The 17382-nt window shown below is 39.3% G+C and overlaps 1 protein-coding gene across 1 annotated transcript in view; it reads left to right on the forward strand.

Moving 5' to 3' along the window:
- tlcd3a (TLC domain containing 3A) overlaps positions 1-17382 on the forward strand; it is a 32589-nt gene that overhangs the window by 8840 nt on the left and 6367 nt on the right. The window contains exons 2-4 of the mRNA XM_088440831.1: positions 8914-9000; positions 13067-13286; positions 17207-17302. Coding sequence (XP_088296957.1) covers positions 8914-9000; positions 13067-13286; positions 17207-17302 — 403 coding nt within the window. The remainder of the gene's footprint in view (positions 1-8913; positions 9001-13066; positions 13287-17206; positions 17303-17382) is intronic.

The raw sequence follows: 17382 nt of genomic DNA on the forward strand, positions 1-17382 counted from the left end.
CATACCAGTTGTCCCAAGTTCTCCCTTCCGCCTTTCTACAAGCCAGGTGAGTGCTTTTGCTTGGCTCCGTTTTGTATTGAAAGCTCAGCTGGCCGTGTTGGATCGCTCCCGGTGACCGCAAAGCAGCCGCCATGATTCGTTCCTGCCCCCTGCTTCAGACGTTGAACATTCCCGATGCTGATTGGCTGACGCGACACGTGAAAAAAGTTCAATTTTTTTAACTTCTCGCGTCACGCATAATTACGCGCCGTGCGTCGCTCCATCGCGTCGCTCGACGCGTCATGGAGCCCGTCGCGCAAACTCTATTGACTACAATACAAAACCGTACGCTCTTCACGCTCCATCTGAACACAGCATAAAACTAATGATGTTGTACGCATTTGTATAAAAAAATGTTTGTGGATCATTTCATATGACAAAGTTAGAGCATTGGATATGTCAATAAGTTATGGCAACTGAATTTATTAATGCATGCCCAGTTTTTCACTTAAGACGACACATTTCCATGTTTTGACAAGAAATGGCTCTGCTTTTGAGGTGTCATAACAAAGGAACTTATGATTTTTTTTTTTTTCAGCTGCTCAAAATATTCAGTGGCATCAGACCTAGCTATACATATTGCTGGAAGGTCCTTCCGCGTGTTCGTCCAATTCCAGCTTCGGTCAATAACTTCAAAGTTTTTAATGTAGAATATTCTGGGCACAAATGTGATGCAGACAAAGGCTGTGCTCAAGCATTAAGTGCAAAGGAGTACATTCAAGGCAAGTTTTTTATACGCTTAGGGGGGAGGTACCGAAACTTATCGAAACAAAACTTATCAAAACAAAACCGAACCTTAGCAACTGCTTGGGTATTTTTCCACCTGGACATGAATTAGAGCAAAACTGGATGCAGCTGGTTTGAACAGAGTGCACTCTGTTACTAAGCCAAGGTCATACAGAGTTATAAAGCAGCACACAAGCATGGCTAAATATGGTATGATAGAGTCTTCACTATATATGTTATGATGCAGTCTTCAATATCTATATTAAAAAAAAAAAATCATAGCATTTATGGACAATAATAGCAGAATTATGCTATTAACAAAACTAACTTTTTGTGTGTGTGCGTGTGTGTGTGTGTGTGCGTGCGTGCGTGTGTGTGTGTATATGTATATGTATATGTATATGTAGTGGACCCTTGGTGTATGACGTCCCTGCCTTACGTTTTTTTCACCTTACGATGTGGACCGGTAAAAAAAAAAAAAAAAAATCTAAAAAATGGCGGTCAGTACGCACGCGTGTCTACTAGGGGCTCATATGTCACTACATGTCACTGCCTTAATCACTACAATGCTGGTCCGCTGTTGGTTGGCGTCACAACTCCCTAAGATACTGGTCTACTATTCGTCTGCGTCACGGGTCTCTTAAGATGCTGATCTGTTATTGGTCAGCGCATGGGGTCACAAAGATGGGTGCCTGAAGATTTTGGAGGCGGCATGACTCGGTGGTAGAGTGGTCGTCTCCCAGCTGAGAGGCTGTGGGTTTGTTCCCCGACCATTGAGACCATGTTGAAGTGTCCTTGAGCAAGACACTGAACTCCCAGTTGCTTCTGATGCTGCATCATTAGTAGTTAAATGACTAGTTAGTGTAAAGCGTTTTGAGTAGCCAAGGTAGAAAAGCATTATATAAGTGAAAGTCCAAGTCCCATTTATTTCGTGTGGGAGTGCTTTCAATATTTATTGTGCATTGTGTTCAAACTTGAATTGGTTAACCATGGGTCCCACGATTACTAGTTAATGTTAGAGAAGTAAGAAGGTGATTAGTATGGAAATCAAGCTGGAGTTAAAAAAGAAATACGAAGAAGCCTAAGGTAGCCTAGGCTAGGCTACCCTCATTAGTGAATATGGCTTTAACTAGCTTGTCACGTCACTTTGAAGGTAAATAAATCCTTTGTATATTTTTTATTTATTATGTCATTTAATTGTATACATGTATATTATAATAAGTAGCCAGGGCCCCCGGGTTACGAAATTAATCCGTTCCACAGTTGGGCTCGTAAGGTGAATTTGCCATATGGCGGGCAATCCAAACCTATGTTAAATAGCTAATGCGTTTAGAACTCCAGGTAAAAAATTCAAAATTGTACATACATATTAAAAATTGATATCAAAATAGTATAGTAAGTGTTACATATATATAATATACAGTGGGCCCCCGTGTGACGAACTTAATCCGTTCAGTGGCTACGCTCGTAACTTGAACTGCTCGTATGACGGGCAATCCAAACCTATGTTAATTAGTGAATGCGTGCAACGCGTGCAAAAACCTTAGGTAAAAACATCACGACTTTATACACATATTAAAAATGACTAACATAATCTACTGTACAGTTAAATTAAACAACATATACAAAGGAAAAATGACATTTACCTTTGGGGCGACGTGACTTGAGCTGGGTGGAGGCGGAGGGGAGCAGAGACCAACCCGCAGAATTTATTGATTTATTTTCTTAAACGGGAACTTTTCTCAAACTAGAACATATCACCGGCGATTTCCTTCTCTTTAATCTATAAAAGAAGAAGCCTCTCAATTTTGTTGTCGATCGAGGTCCGTCCCCCGGCAAGGAAAGTCTTGCCCTTAGAAGATTGCCGAGCAATTACGGCCATACTCACGAGCAAGGTTAACCATGCGTGCGCCTCCTTCGTATTTTTTTTTTTATTATCTCCTGCTTGGTTTCTATTGTCATCATCCTCTTACTTCTTCCTTTACCGCCACTAGCAATTTTAGAAGCCATGTCTAACAGATAAAGTTTGCAAAGTCTTAACAACATTCCTTCCTTCCGTTTTTGGCTGATTTTCTCTCCTTCCTTCCGTCCCGACCAGCCGTGCCATCAAGCTAGATGAAGGCGTTCGACCAATAGCATATCGGCATCTCCGTGACTGACACCGTGACTGAAACAGTGACTGTGACATTGTAAGATAGCATATCAACGTTAACGTGTCATGCATGAGCAGATGAATTCGTTAATGTAGCAAAGCGAGGTCAATTGTACGTACACATTGACTGGCAACGCGTGATGAAATCATAGTTAAAACCATCACGAATTTACACACATATTTAAAATTAGTACCATAATCTACTGTACAGTAAATTTAATTAACATGGATATACAAAGGATAAATGACATTTTCCTCTGGGGCGCCGTGACTTGAGCTGAGTGGAGACGGAGGTGAGCAGAGACCAACCCGCAGAATTTATTTATTTATTTTCTTAAACAAGAACTTTTCTCAAACTAAAACATATCACCGGTGATTTCCTTCTCCTTAATCCATAATTGAAGAATCCTCTCCATTTTGTTGTCGAGCGAGGTCCGTCCCCCGGCAAGGAAAGTCTTGCCCTTAGAAGATTGCCGAGCGGTTCCGTCCATACTCACGAGCAAGGTTAACAATGCTTCTGCCTCCTTCGTATTTTTTTATTATCTCCTGCTTGGTTTCTATTGTCATCATCCTCTTACTTCTTCCTTTACCGCCATTTGCAATTTTAGAAGCCATGTCTAACAGATAAAGTTTGCAAAGTCTTCTCAATATTCCTTCCTTCCGTTTTTCACCCATTTTCTCTCCTTCCTTCCATCCCGACCAGCTGTGCCATCAAGCTAGATAAAGGCGTTCGGCCAATAGCATATCGGCATTTCTGTGATTGACGTGACACCGGCCAATAGCATCTCCGTGAGTGAGACCCACTGTGACCTTAATCGACCAATAGCATATTGGCATCTCCGTGACTGATTCCGTGACTGACACCGTGACTGAGACAGTGACTGTGACATTGTAAGAGCAATAGCGTTCAACGTTGCCGTGATGAACATTAACTTCTGAGGTAGTTGACATAGCAAAGCGAAAATAAATGTACTAACGTAATGGCCGGCATGTCGTATTGTTCGCAAGACGGAAGGTTTGTGCGTAAGTGGGGGACAAAAAACTCTGCGGTCCATGCTCGTAAGTCGAAATGTTCGTAAAAGAGGGTGTGCGTAAATCGGGGGCCGACTGTACCGTATTTTTGGACTATGAGCTGCGACTTTTTCCTCATGTTTTGAACCCTACGCCTTAGTGCGGCCATGCTAAAAAAAAAAGTTAAAACAATATATTATTTAAAAAAATACATCTAAATGTCTAATTTTAATAAGAGAATAATATAAAATTTTGGATAAATTTGTGATGTGTAACTCTTAATATACAGTACACAGTATATGTGATTTTATTTACGTATTTATGATTGTATATGAATTATGTAGAATGTGTTATTATGTTCACTAAAACAATCAAACAAAAAGGGAGACAAAAAAAGATGCTATTGAAGTATTGATTTATATTTTGAACTGCTTTTTAACAGATATCAATCAATCAATCAATCAATCATCAATGATTGATTGATTGAACAGATATCCATGCATCCATCCATTTTCCATAAATATGTTGGGACTAAACATGCAGGCATGTTCATTCTGTTAAAAAGAGGATGTTGCTGTTGGCAGACAATTACAAAAATATACCATCTTTTTGTGTAAAGAGCTGATGTTATTACCTGCGGCTTATAGTCCAGTGCGTCTTATACATGACAATTTTTTTTTTTTTTTTTTTTTTTTTCATATTTAGCTGCTGTGGCTTATATACCAGTGTGCCTTATAGTCTGGAAAATACGGTACATGAATACAATCAGAAAACATCATTAATGAGTGGCGCTTGTTATGCCCATATTTCCTAGTGTAGGCTTGCTTCGTATTTCCTGATTATCTCCAGCTTCGTTTCCATATAAATCATCTTCTTACTTCTCTCTCACATCACAAGCAATCTTGGGACCCATGGCTAACCCATTCAAGTTTGTATTAAGCAGAAAAATGTACTATAAATACGGTTTTGTAACCACCAGCGATAGAACAAAGCTTGACCATTCTGCCGTTTTGAAACGCGTGAGGCCGACTTCGTGAGGAGACAGCGATGAATAGCAGACCAGCATTATCGTGATGCGTTGCAGGGAGGCAGTTTGACGGCAACAGAAAATAAGTACAATTACCTAAAAACGCCTGTAGATGGAGACAACACAAATACAGCCGGGTCATGACAGTTGTTTTTGTCACAAAGCGGGGAGGGGACGAAACAACCAGCCAGGGACACTGTAACCCGGGAGTCCACTATATATCAATACGCCATGCATGTTTTTTGAGTGTGGGTGGAAGCTGGAGTACCCCACACAGGAAGGCCGGAGCGTGGTGGATTAGAACTCAGGTCCTTTTAACCAAAACATAGTACACATTTTATTTTTCTTCCAAGATATATCACTGCTTTTGCGTTGCCAACAAAACCATTTTGAGTATATTTTTACTTTCAACCACTCAAAATGCTCAGTGGCATTAGAAAAAAAAATAACGGATATCCCTTTTATGGACAATAATACTAGAATTTTGCTCATAGCAAAACTAACGATGTTGTAGGGTTATGTATACTACATACATATATACTGTTTATATGTGGATCATTTCATATCACATAGAGCATTTGATATTTCAATAAGTCATTGCATGAAAACAGAATTTGTTAAACCATGCCCAGTTTTTGACAAGGACAATTTCATCACTCAACATGACACACGTCACCATGTTTGGACAAAAAATGGCTCTGCTTTTGAGGCGTCATAACAAAGACACTTTTGTATTGTTCTTTAACTTTCAACTCTTCAAAATATTCAGTTGCATCAGAACTATCTATACATAACTAGATTAAAAAAAAACAAAAAAAAAACAAACGCACAGCCCCCTCATGGACAATAAAAGCATAATTATGCTAATAGCAATACTAACAACGTCATACAGTATGTACTTATATAAAAACTAAATATTTGTGCATCATTTCTTACGACAGAGCATTGAACATGTCAAGTCATAGCAAAAGAATTTGTTTATGCATGCCCAGTTTTTGACAAGGGCAGTTTTTCCAGAAAATGATGTCCTCCATTGGGGCACAGTATTTTTTATAATATACAGTCGGCCCCTGGTTTACGAACACCTTGTTTTACGAACAATTCGCCTTGCGAGCGTGGATCACAGAGGTTTTTGTCCCCCACTTACGAACAAACCTATCGCCTTACGAACAAATCCGACATGCATTGTGTACGCAAAGACGTTTTCGCTGAAATGCGTCGACAAAATCAGCAGATGCGTCAACAAAATCAGCAGTTGATTCTTGTGGCAGTCACGTGAACGCTATTGCTCTTACAACGTCACAGTCACTGTCTCAGTCACGGTGTCTAAATATATTACCATTTAAGTCTAGTGTTTGTACAGCTAAAGGGAAAAACAGCTGACATGAAATTAAATGTGCCGATTGCAGGACAAAGAATTGTCATTGGTTTAAATGTGTTTTTTTTTTAAAATAAATTGTCAATACATTCCAACCGTTTAAAAAAAAGTGCCAATAAGTATCAGTCAGTCACGGAGATGCCAATATGTATTGGTCGATTAAGGTCACCCGGTCTCACTCACGTAGATGCTATTGGCCGGCGTCACGTCAATCACAGAAATGCCGATATGCTATTGGCCGAACGCCTTTATCTAGCTTGATGGCACAGCTGGTCGGGATGGAAGGAAGGAGAGAAAATGAGTGAAAAACGGAAGGGAGGAATGTTGTGAAGACTTTGCAAACTTTATCTGTTAGACATAGCTTCTAAAATTACTAGTAGCGGTAAAGGAAGAAGTAAGAGGATGATGTTTTAGCATCTCCGTGACTAGCACCGTGACTGAAAGAGTGACTGTGACATTGTAAGAGCAATAGCATATCTGCGTAGCCGTGTTGACTTTGCGCGTTGGTCTCTGCTCCCCTCCGCCTCCACCCAGCTCTAGTCACGTCGTTCCATAGGTAAATGTCAATTTTCCTTTATATATGTAATTTAATTTAACTGTACAGTAGATTATGTCACTCAATTTTAATATGTGTGTAAAGTCGTGATGTTTTTACCTAAGGTTTTTGCACGCGTTGCACGCATTCACGAATTAACATGGGTTTGGATTGCTCGTTATACGAGCAGTTCGAGTTACGAGCGTAGCCGCTGAACGGATTAAGTTCGTAACCCGTGGGCCCACTGTACTGTAATTTATTTCTAGTCTTGTACCAACACTGCAATTTTTTTCTGTCAACACTTACATTTAAGTCTTCGCTGATGATAACTGTATTTTCCGGACTATAAGCCGCACCGGTATATAAGCCGCAGCAGCAAAAATTGAGCAAAAAAACATCTTTTGCCACGGATAAGCCACACTGGACTATAAGCCGCATGTAATAACATCAGATATTTATGCAAAACGGTGGTATATGAAAGTTTTATTTTATTTTTTTAAATATATTTTTAATAGTCTACCAGCTGCAACATACTCTCTTTAACAGACTGAACATGACTGTATGTTTAGTCCCAACATTACATTTATAGAAAATCGATCGCTATTACCTACATATCACCAACAGAATTCTGTAGTTAAATAGCAGTTCAAACTTGAAGTCAACACTTTGATAGCATTCTGTCTCCCATTGTTTAATTGATAGATTAATTTAATGAACATAGCACACACAGCACATAAATAATATATACAATCAAATTATAAATACAATCATATATACTGTATACCATATATCAAATTTACACATTACAAACTTTTATACAAGATATTGTTCAATTTAGTTGTATTTTTTTATATTTTTAATAGTATATTTTAAAACTTTTTGAGCACAGCCATTGATTCACATCTTTTGAGTTCTATTTCTTAGTTCTTTCATAAACTGACTCCTTGAACAGATACACACATTTGCTTGACCGGTGGAAAAAAACTGCAGATAAGCCGCACTGGACTATAGGCCGCATGGCTCAAATAATGAGGAAAAAGTCGCGGCTTATAGTCCGAAAAATACTGTAGTTTATTTGGCAATGAAGCCAGTAATAGGATATTTTCATAGCATTCAGGGCAATCGTCATTAGGATTGGATAGCTTTAACAATGAACTGTGCAAATCAGGTATCTTCAAGCTAATACTTCTGAAACATGAAAAGGACAAGATTTGTGAATAACTCTAATTATGCTTCTGGAGCAGGAAGAGACTGAAGCAAAGTAATTGACCAGGCAAACCTCTCCTCACTTTTATGATATGGTTCTACTTTAAATGAGATTCTTAGAAAAATATAATTGTTGATTTCAGCTTTAGTCTCTTTTCCTAAACTTCTCACATTCCAAATTGTTATCTTTGACTGTCACCATTCATTATACTTTAATATTTACATGTATTAAGTGGTTGCCACACACTGCAGTCTGAACTCCAGCAATAATAAACACAACAAATTATTTCAGTATTGATGACAATAGAGCAAGGAGTCACTGTGTGAGTAAATCATATTTCAATCAAAGATGAGAATATCCCTCCCCACATAGTAACCCCGAACTTGACAGTGTTCCCCACCAACTCTGTGAAACCTCAACATAAAGCTGATCTGGTCCTACTAAGAGGAGCAGAATAACAATACACACATGTCCTTGTCCAAGAGTACTAAAAAACACGTTAGAATGAAACCTTTTAACAATAATAGACCTCTCCTAGATAATTTAAGCAAAGGGAGAGAAGTAAATAAAGTAAAACAGCTCCAAAAAAAAAATCCCATCATCGTGGGGAACAAATTGATATCATCAGGGGACTTTGAGATTAGACCTGAGATAAGACCCCGCGATTGACAGCAGGTGACCCTGGTGAGAGTAAGCAGCCAAGAAAATAGATGAATGGACAGACCCATCAGACCCAAATGACTGTATAGTCTACGGCTGCTAAACACTAAAGACTTGGTGGTCTTTATCACTTCATTATTTTGTTTGTGTTTTTTTTTTGTTGTTGTTTTTTTTTCAGATTGGTGTCATCCATCCATGCCGTTATGGCCACCACGGCAGGAGTCATCGTTGTGTTGTCGTGCAGGGGCAATGTCATCATGGACAGGTTAGTTTTTCAGTTGTTGCTTGTAACATTGACTATATTTACATGCAGTCAATATTCTGGTTAAGGTAATAATTTGGGCTTCTAAAACATTCAGAATGTCTTTATTTACTTGCAGTAAATAAGTGGGTTATTTTTTACCCCAATTTTCATTATAATAGTCATCACCAGTGCCACCTGTCACTTTTGGTAATGGTTTGTCACCTCATCCAATTAAATCTTCCAAATTTTTGAAGAAATGTTTAAACTGTCGTATGCTAACGATAATAGAAGTGTGAATTACAATTTAAATAGGCAACAAGCATATGTTGTGGAATTTTCGCGATTTAGGCAACATCAATAAAGTTGTCTCGAAAACAAAATGTCTTTTTGGGTTTCTTTTTTGGAAGCGTCAAATAATCATAAGCCTAATAGTACAGTTCAGTTGTCTGTGAGAGTGCGTAGAAACATTAAAGTAAGATTGTTAAGCAGAGAAGGAGAAACTACGACAAGATGGGAGAGGAAGGAAAACATATGCACTTACCTGTCCAGATCGTCTCATTTTAGCTCCAAAGAGAATCCTCATGCACACATAGTGAAAGGTTCTTTGTTCAAACAATGTTGATCACTGAACAACATGCGATGCTGAATACTTATATTTTCCATTACCCATACATATGTGCACCCAGGATTAATGGCTGAGGACTAGAGCAGGGTTCTCAAACGTAAAGACTGGATCCGGCCCTCTCTGAGCCATAATCCAGCCCACAAGATGATTTTGTGACGCATTAAAAAAAATGAAAATGACAGAAACCATTACTCTGTTGTTAATGATCATGAAACAAAAATGTTTACTTTTACAAGAAATGCCCAGATGAGCTCTGCAACTTACAGATGGAAGTAACCAGTTGCCTCTTGCTTCACTGACAGAAAGTGGAACACTGCTGTAGCACTCACCTTAGCATCTAGCTTTGTTGTGTTACTGCTTGCCGCAGGTCCCTGAAGAGATTCACCATCTGTGCCATTACCAGATGTTCGGCTTTGGTCCGCGTGATATTCTAGACAGTTTTTTTTAAATTATTATTATTATTATTGACTTTATTTACAGCTCATCAATAAGCACACATCGGTTTCATTTTTGATGTGGCATCACTTTGTGAATTTTCAATTTTCAACTTCTTCCGTCATGTATGTCATAATGTCATTGCCATCCAGTGTGCAAAATGAAACACTACAGCACCATTTTATTTCTAAATCTTCTTTGAACCCTACTGTACCCCTTGAAAAAAAGTTGCACATCCACATACTTTGATTGGAGCATTTTCCTTCCACAGGAGATTTGTGTTTCATTGTATTAATGTATTTATTTTTTGCAAAATAAGTTATTTTACTTAATTCCTCTTAAAACAATATACCTACAGTTGACTGCCCCCATTCGCTGGGCATTGGGACCAGGCGGGCGCATATAATAAAAATGTTCATATTAGTGACTTTTTTTTTTTTTAAGTTATATACCATTATTTTACCAGGTCGGCCCACATGTAACTAGATTTTGCTCCATGTGGCCCCTGAGCTAAAATGAATTTGACACCCCAGTACTTGAGCAAAGGATGCTGCTACTACTATTAAAAAGAGAAAATGTCTTGAATGGCTTGCTCTGAATAACACTATCTCTTCATTAAGGGTTACTAGCAAGGCAGGGATTAATTTGTGTTGTGTTTCAGAGTCACGGTTTCCTGAACTGAATTACATTACTGCACACAATCTTGCTCAGCACATTGTACAGACCTAAAGTAAACAGCAATGTTCGGAATTAGGTATTAAGTAGTAGTTGTTAGTTTGCTTTTTAAATATGACGAATGAATAAATCACGTAACATTGTTGAGCAAAGCATTCCGGGATGCCTTTCCATTCAAGTCACCAGTGGACACATCGCAAAGTGATCCCACTCTGATTGGCTCTTAGCCAGAAAATGCAAGTTTTTTAATCCCCCCCAAAAAGGTATTATCTAGTAAATTTTGTTCCATGTAATGGTCCCAGAAAATGTTTTTTCCTGGGAATTTACAATGGATGGTTGGATGGATGGTTCACTACTACTTGAAGTACAATAATGCTTGTAAAGTTTAGCCTTTGCTTTTTGTTTAACATGATGATGAGTGTGTGCAACAGACCAACGATTGTCTGACGGAGCAACGTACCGACAATTACAGGACTAGCAAATAAATGTAAAATGCCCACCCCTGCTAATCTCCACAGGGCCCTTCCCTCTTCTCCCTCCCTCCTTTGCGGACTTAATTCCTTCACAGCGCTGCTCAGTTCTTCTGTCCTGTGACGTGCATAAGACCGTGGGGGTTTATCAGACACATGCTCAGAAGTCAGACCCATGAATACTCTTAATACCCTATCACAATCTGTTGCTGCCCGCGGCCTTCAGCGTAACACTTTACTCCACATCACTGCGACCTAGAGAAAAAGAAAATAGGGACTGGAAACAGAAATAGACCAAAAGGATTATTGTTTGGAAAGAAAAAAAAAACCCAAACCCTTCTGCTTGAAGGAATTGGTAACAATGTTTTCAGGCTAAATTGAGAACAGCAAAACCTGTTCAGGCCTTGACTACTTTGGCATGAAAACAGGAGCTCAGAACATTCAGGAAGTGATTCAGTTTAGACTCTTTTGAAGGTTAGAAACGAGTCATATGGTGGCAGTATTTTCCAAAGCCGTGTTGTTATGACTGACGGCGATTTTAATCGCTACCCTATGACAAGCGCTAAAGAGCCCTGGCAGAGGTCAAAGGGCAGCAGCCCGGCTGGGTTGCTGCAGCTTTCATCCAATCCGTCCATATAATTAACATTTCGCCATAATCAGCGCTCATTAGGTCATCTGAGCTGTTTATTATGCCACGCTTACATAAGTTAGCCTTTAAGGCTACGGCAAGGTTATGAGAGAGCACATTCAAACCCCCATTCAAATGTCAACGTAGCAGCTAAGAAGCACAAGATGCTTGTAGTTGAATAGAACTCCTAAAATGGCTGCTTTGTTAACATATAAGTACATCCTCACTTAAGTTCAATAAATATTATTTTAATAAACTGGACGTGAGTTTTTTTTTTTTTTTAAACACAATTACTGTTCTCCAGCGGCCTAAGGGAGCATTTGTTTTGTATTGCTTTTAAAAATCATAACTTTTGATAGAAATGAACTTGCTTTTTTTTTTTGACATACTCAGAAATTTATGCCGGGCCGGATGTTTGACATGCCTGCTCCAGAGGGCCAGTATATTTAACATTTTAACTAATTTTTCAAGGTTTACAGAATATTGTGTTCTATGTTTGTGTAAACATGGGTGGTATCATATGAAATGTTCATTTCCATTCCTTAATTAGAATTATAAGTATGTAATGTATGTGTAGTATGTATGGCAACACTGCCGTCCAATACTCATTATCACTACAGTGCTCAATTGGCTTGGATTAGGTAAGCAATAGTCAAGGGTGTTGGCTACCCTCCATAAAAAATGTATTTGACGAGAATTTTAATGTTTTTTAAAAGTCAAGAATTCCCTTCCATGGCATTGAAAGAATAGGGAACAAAAAAGGCACCCCTGCTTGCACAGTGTCTTTTGTCATGTGTCCCTCCCTTGTGCTCATTCTCCATTCCTAACTGCTCATTACTCCCCTCTCTGCTTGTAGAAAAGAGTAAATGTTTATGAAGACCAACTGTCACAATTTATCTTTGGTTTTGGATACTACAAATGAATTTTTTTGGACAGTACATATTACTTAAGGGAGAAAAAAAAAAAGGCTCCCATGCTTGCACAGTGTGTATTTCGTCTTGTGTCCCTTTCCCTCGCACCTCATGCGCTGATCATTTGAATTGGCTGTTTTACAAGAGGCAGACATCAAAAACGTGCAGGACATTGCTTCAGAGGAACCGGAGTCCCCTACCTCTGAAGCAGCCAAACACATTGTGCCCCTCTTTGGAATCTCCTAAAAATGACCATTAATAGCAATCTGTGACTTTTAAATTAAAAATTCTATCTCAAACTTGTTATTTGGTTTGCTTGTTTCCCCCACCTCCTTCCCTCCAGGCACTGGCTGGCCAACCACTTTGTCATCTGGTTTGGTGTGCCCTACATGACGTATGACCTCCTGGCCATGTACCTCAGCCACTACCACCGCTTCCGCGTCAAAGGACATGAGGACTACAAACAGCACTCCCTGGGGACGGTAAACACCTTCATCCGTCGGGAGTTCCTGTTGGTGCTGCATCACATTGCCCTGCTCACCATCCTACTGCCCATCGCGCTGGTGAGGAAGGATCCGAATTCTTAAAAGATTTTTTATGTGAGGGGCTGTTGCGAAATAGACTGTGTATGCCAAATTTGTTGGAAAACAGGGAATTAAACAGAAAGGTTATTGATGACATTCTTTCAGAGAACAAAAACTCCACCCTCCAATTGTAGGCGCCTGGAGATAGCATGAAGAATGCACAGGAAGTCAGTTAATGGAGAAACAAACGTGATGCTATACATGGCTCTGAATGTGGGTTCCTCAAAAGAATCAAAGCTTAGGAAAAAGCACTGGATTGTTACAATCAAATTGAGCATTGACTAATTTTGTGGAGGGAAGCATCGAGGCAAAGCAAACACGGCTGTTGGTTTGACTGGGAAACAATTGCAGATCACATTACACTACATTATTTAGTTGCCGCTGCAGTCCTCTTTCAACTCATCGTCTGTCTGCCTGTGTTGCTCATTGAACCTGGTAAAACTTGCTATTGCAAAAGTGTAAGGTGTAAAGTGTAAGGTTAAAAAAAAAGTCCTGTATCTGCATGGAAATTGATCATGTTCTTTCTCGACCCATCTTTTGCTTGGCGGTTTTTGAGGCAGTTGCCACACTGAACAACCACATTTTACACAGAACTTTCTTGCAGTAAACAACAGAAAGCAACAGTTGTGTTTTGAAACAACAGGTCTTTGCATCCTCAATACTCAAACACACAAAGTGTGATACTACTTCCCAAGGCAGAAAACTGCCAGGCCATCTCCCCAATCCAAGGACGCGGAAAAAACAAACGTCTTGTACAGGCAGTGTGAAATGAGCTAGGTATGAGATGAGACACAAATTCTACGGCACGTCTCAAAGAATTTTTTTTTTGCTTGTAAAAAACAAACACAGAAGACCAAATAACACATTTTGGCTTAACTATGAATCATTTTTTCTATACATTTTGTCAATCAATGTCTCTTTATTTTACATAAATATACATTTGCTAATGATCAATGAAACAAGAACTCATTTGAGCAGTGGCAGTCCATGCATTTCACACTGAAGGAACCATACATTGCTAACGATCAATCATGAGCACACAATGAAAGATTTTGATCAAGTATGAATAGATTTTGAGCAGAGAAAAAAATTATTGAGCAAGCAATGGTAAGAGTTTGAGTGAGCAATGATGGATTGTGAACACAGAAAAACTTTGCTCGCTCAAAATCTCTCATTGCTCACTCACAATAGCCCTCCATCGCTCGCTCAACATCTTGCTCTTCGCTCGCTCGAGTTGTGTACTCTTGACATTACGAATGTGCCATAAATCCAGCCAATCAGAGCGACTAATAGTACATAGATTGACTGCTTGGTCTCCAGTTTGATTGTTGTGTTCACCCGGAATGAGCAAAAAAGATTGCGTCACACCGACTTGGGTATAAGGTTGACTCAAATCATTATAGTACGGTGCAAAAATTAACAAGGTATTTCTATCAAAGGAGACAATACAGTAATAATAATAATAAAAGTGCCCATACATTGTTTCCAAAGATGTCTACCTTCTCCCACCCAGGTCCGTGTACATATACGTGTATAAAAATTAATTAATTTTAGTTACGATAATGTCATATAGAGTTAAATGTCAAACAACGTTACAAAATAATGAATAATGTCTCATGACGAAAAGGTCTTACAAAATTTCCAAGACAAAATGGTATCCCTTTGTGTTGTTTTGAGTTAACTTTAACAAAGACGTGCGACCGAGAGATTTTCCAATCATATTCTAGATACCCTTAAAAGGAGACCAATGTAAAAATAGGTGCGGGTTTCAATCCCTTTTCTCGAGAGGATTAAGCATGTCACGCATCTTCCTGACACACAGGTTAATAAGCATGCTTGGAAACCTAAAGTGGCAGATGGCGAGCGGCAATCGACAAATATCCTTATCCTCTCCAAGACCACAAGGCAAATGAGCTCATGATTAAGGGAGGTTGTGTGTGTTTTAGTTATTTTTTTTATTTATTTATTTTTTTATGGTTGTCCGGCCAGGTAGTTGCGGTGTTAAGTTCCCGGCAGGCTTTTCACAGGCAGATGGCAGAATAAGCTCATTCTTTATTCATTATCTGCAAACTACCGAGCTTACCAAACAGGAGCTTTTGTCCAGCGTCTCTGTCTCCATTCTTGTCTGTTGTCAAATGGCCTCACTAAGCACACTCATCAATGTTTGAAATGTTCCATTATAGACATCACTTCCCTCTACACTGGAAATGCTGGTTGTATCTTTAGTGTTTATGGTGTTTAATTCATTGATTTCAAACCTGTAAAAGGATCAATCTCATGTTTAACTATTTTCAGTTAGGGTATCCCAATACAACTTTTTCACTTCCAATACTGCATCAATATTGCAGCCCAGTGGTGGGCCGTCAGGGCCAGCAAGGCCTTCTCTGCTGGCCTAACATAACCTGACATTATCATAACTATAATAAATTATAATAACTCATGAAAGTCAATGTCATTTTAAATTCATTTTTACCATTTATATATTTTATGTTTATTAATTACAAAATTATTCTCCATATTCTGTTCTTTTCGTGTCATATCCATTTGGTTACGCTCCTAGTGTTGTAGTTTTAAGGGAGTTTTTAGCCAATTAGAATTCAGCTAAATGTCACCAGGCTATATGTAATCCGCCTGCTCCCAGAGGCGCTAGGCTAGAGCAGTGTTCCCCAACCTTTTGATCACCACGGCCCAGTCAATGCCTTAAATTCGGACTGCGACTCGCCCCCATTACATATGTGGGCCGATCTTCACGAAATTTTGCCCAGTTGTGCCCCTATGTCAGATAATAGAGCACGACAAATGTGAAGTTGATCGGGTTAAGGGTTTTGGTACCAAAAAAGGTACAAAAACGGGCCAAATGGCACATTCAAACGTTGATAACTCTGGTTCTGTACATCCCAGCATATGGCATGCTGTGATGTTTTTGTAGGTCTTGAGGTCCTACATATGCCTACAAAAATCCGTAGCTCTAGGTCAAACGGGTTGGAACTGACTACAGTTTTAGGATCATTTGGGTTCAATTACATCAACTTTTACCGATTTGGGGAAACAGCTGACTTTGAGGTGGCGTACAGACCACCCCCTTTATCACAACGTCGTAAAATTTAGTAACCTTCATCCTCCATGTCTCGATGCTATTCTAACAAATTTTCAGTTGTGTGTGTTGCAGTGGTCGGCCGTCAGAGCCAGCAAGGCCTTGTCTGCTGGCCTAACATAACCTGACATTATCATAATTAGAATAAAAGTCAATTTTAGTCAATTTGGACTTGTGCCACTGTGAAAATCCAGAAAATTGTTAAAATTGTTTTCTCTCATTTCTAACTCATTTCTAATTTTAAGGCCAGCGAAGTGAATTATTAAACAAATACAGGAAGCACTTAAGCATACCAGGAAAAAAAAAAAGCATGTGTTGTTGAGTCTTACGGCCGACATTTACCACCGCTGATTAAATATAAGCAACCTGTCTGTATAAAAGCAAGATTGGCTTCACCGAATGGTTCCCGGTATGTAATCTTGGATGGCGTCCTGATAGAGCTGGAAAGGTTGAAAACTCATGGAAGTACTTACGTCATTAGAAATTGAGCAATCTTAATGGAGTCAAGAAGTATTCATCCGGATATTGTGTCAAACTGTTGAATCGAAAAGAGTTTTGGAATCTTACTGAAGAGATGTATTCGCTTCCAAGTACCGGTAGTGGTTTTGTTTTTTGTTTTTTCCGCCTATGAACAGTTCAGTGCAGAATGAACAATTTTCTTACATATGTAGTCTATGTCCAACTCTATGGTACCCCTCCAGAGCTTGCCCTTGGGTGCCAGCTATGTTAATTTTCCACCAAGCGAATGTTTGTTTTCCCTGATTGGCTTGTGCACTGCACTTATACCTTTCTTTCCTTTCCGCAGTTCTTCCGTAAGGACCAGGGCGATTTCTTCATCGGCTGCTTGTTTCTAACTGAGCTCAGCACTCCCTTCGTATCCCTGGGGAAGATACTCATTCAGGTGAGGCAGCTCAGGCAGTGGGCACGCCCTGGAGACAAAACTTTGTAGAATGCGGATGGTACAAGAACTCAATTTGAGTG

The sequence above is a fragment of the Hippichthys cyanospilos genome, chromosome 18 (assembly GCF_059441005.1).
Source record: "Hippichthys cyanospilos isolate Australia breed blue-spotted pipefish chromosome 18, RoL_Hcya_1.0, whole genome shotgun sequence".
NCBI classification, from domain to species: Eukaryota; Metazoa; Chordata; class Actinopteri; order Syngnathiformes; family Syngnathidae; genus Hippichthys; species Hippichthys cyanospilos.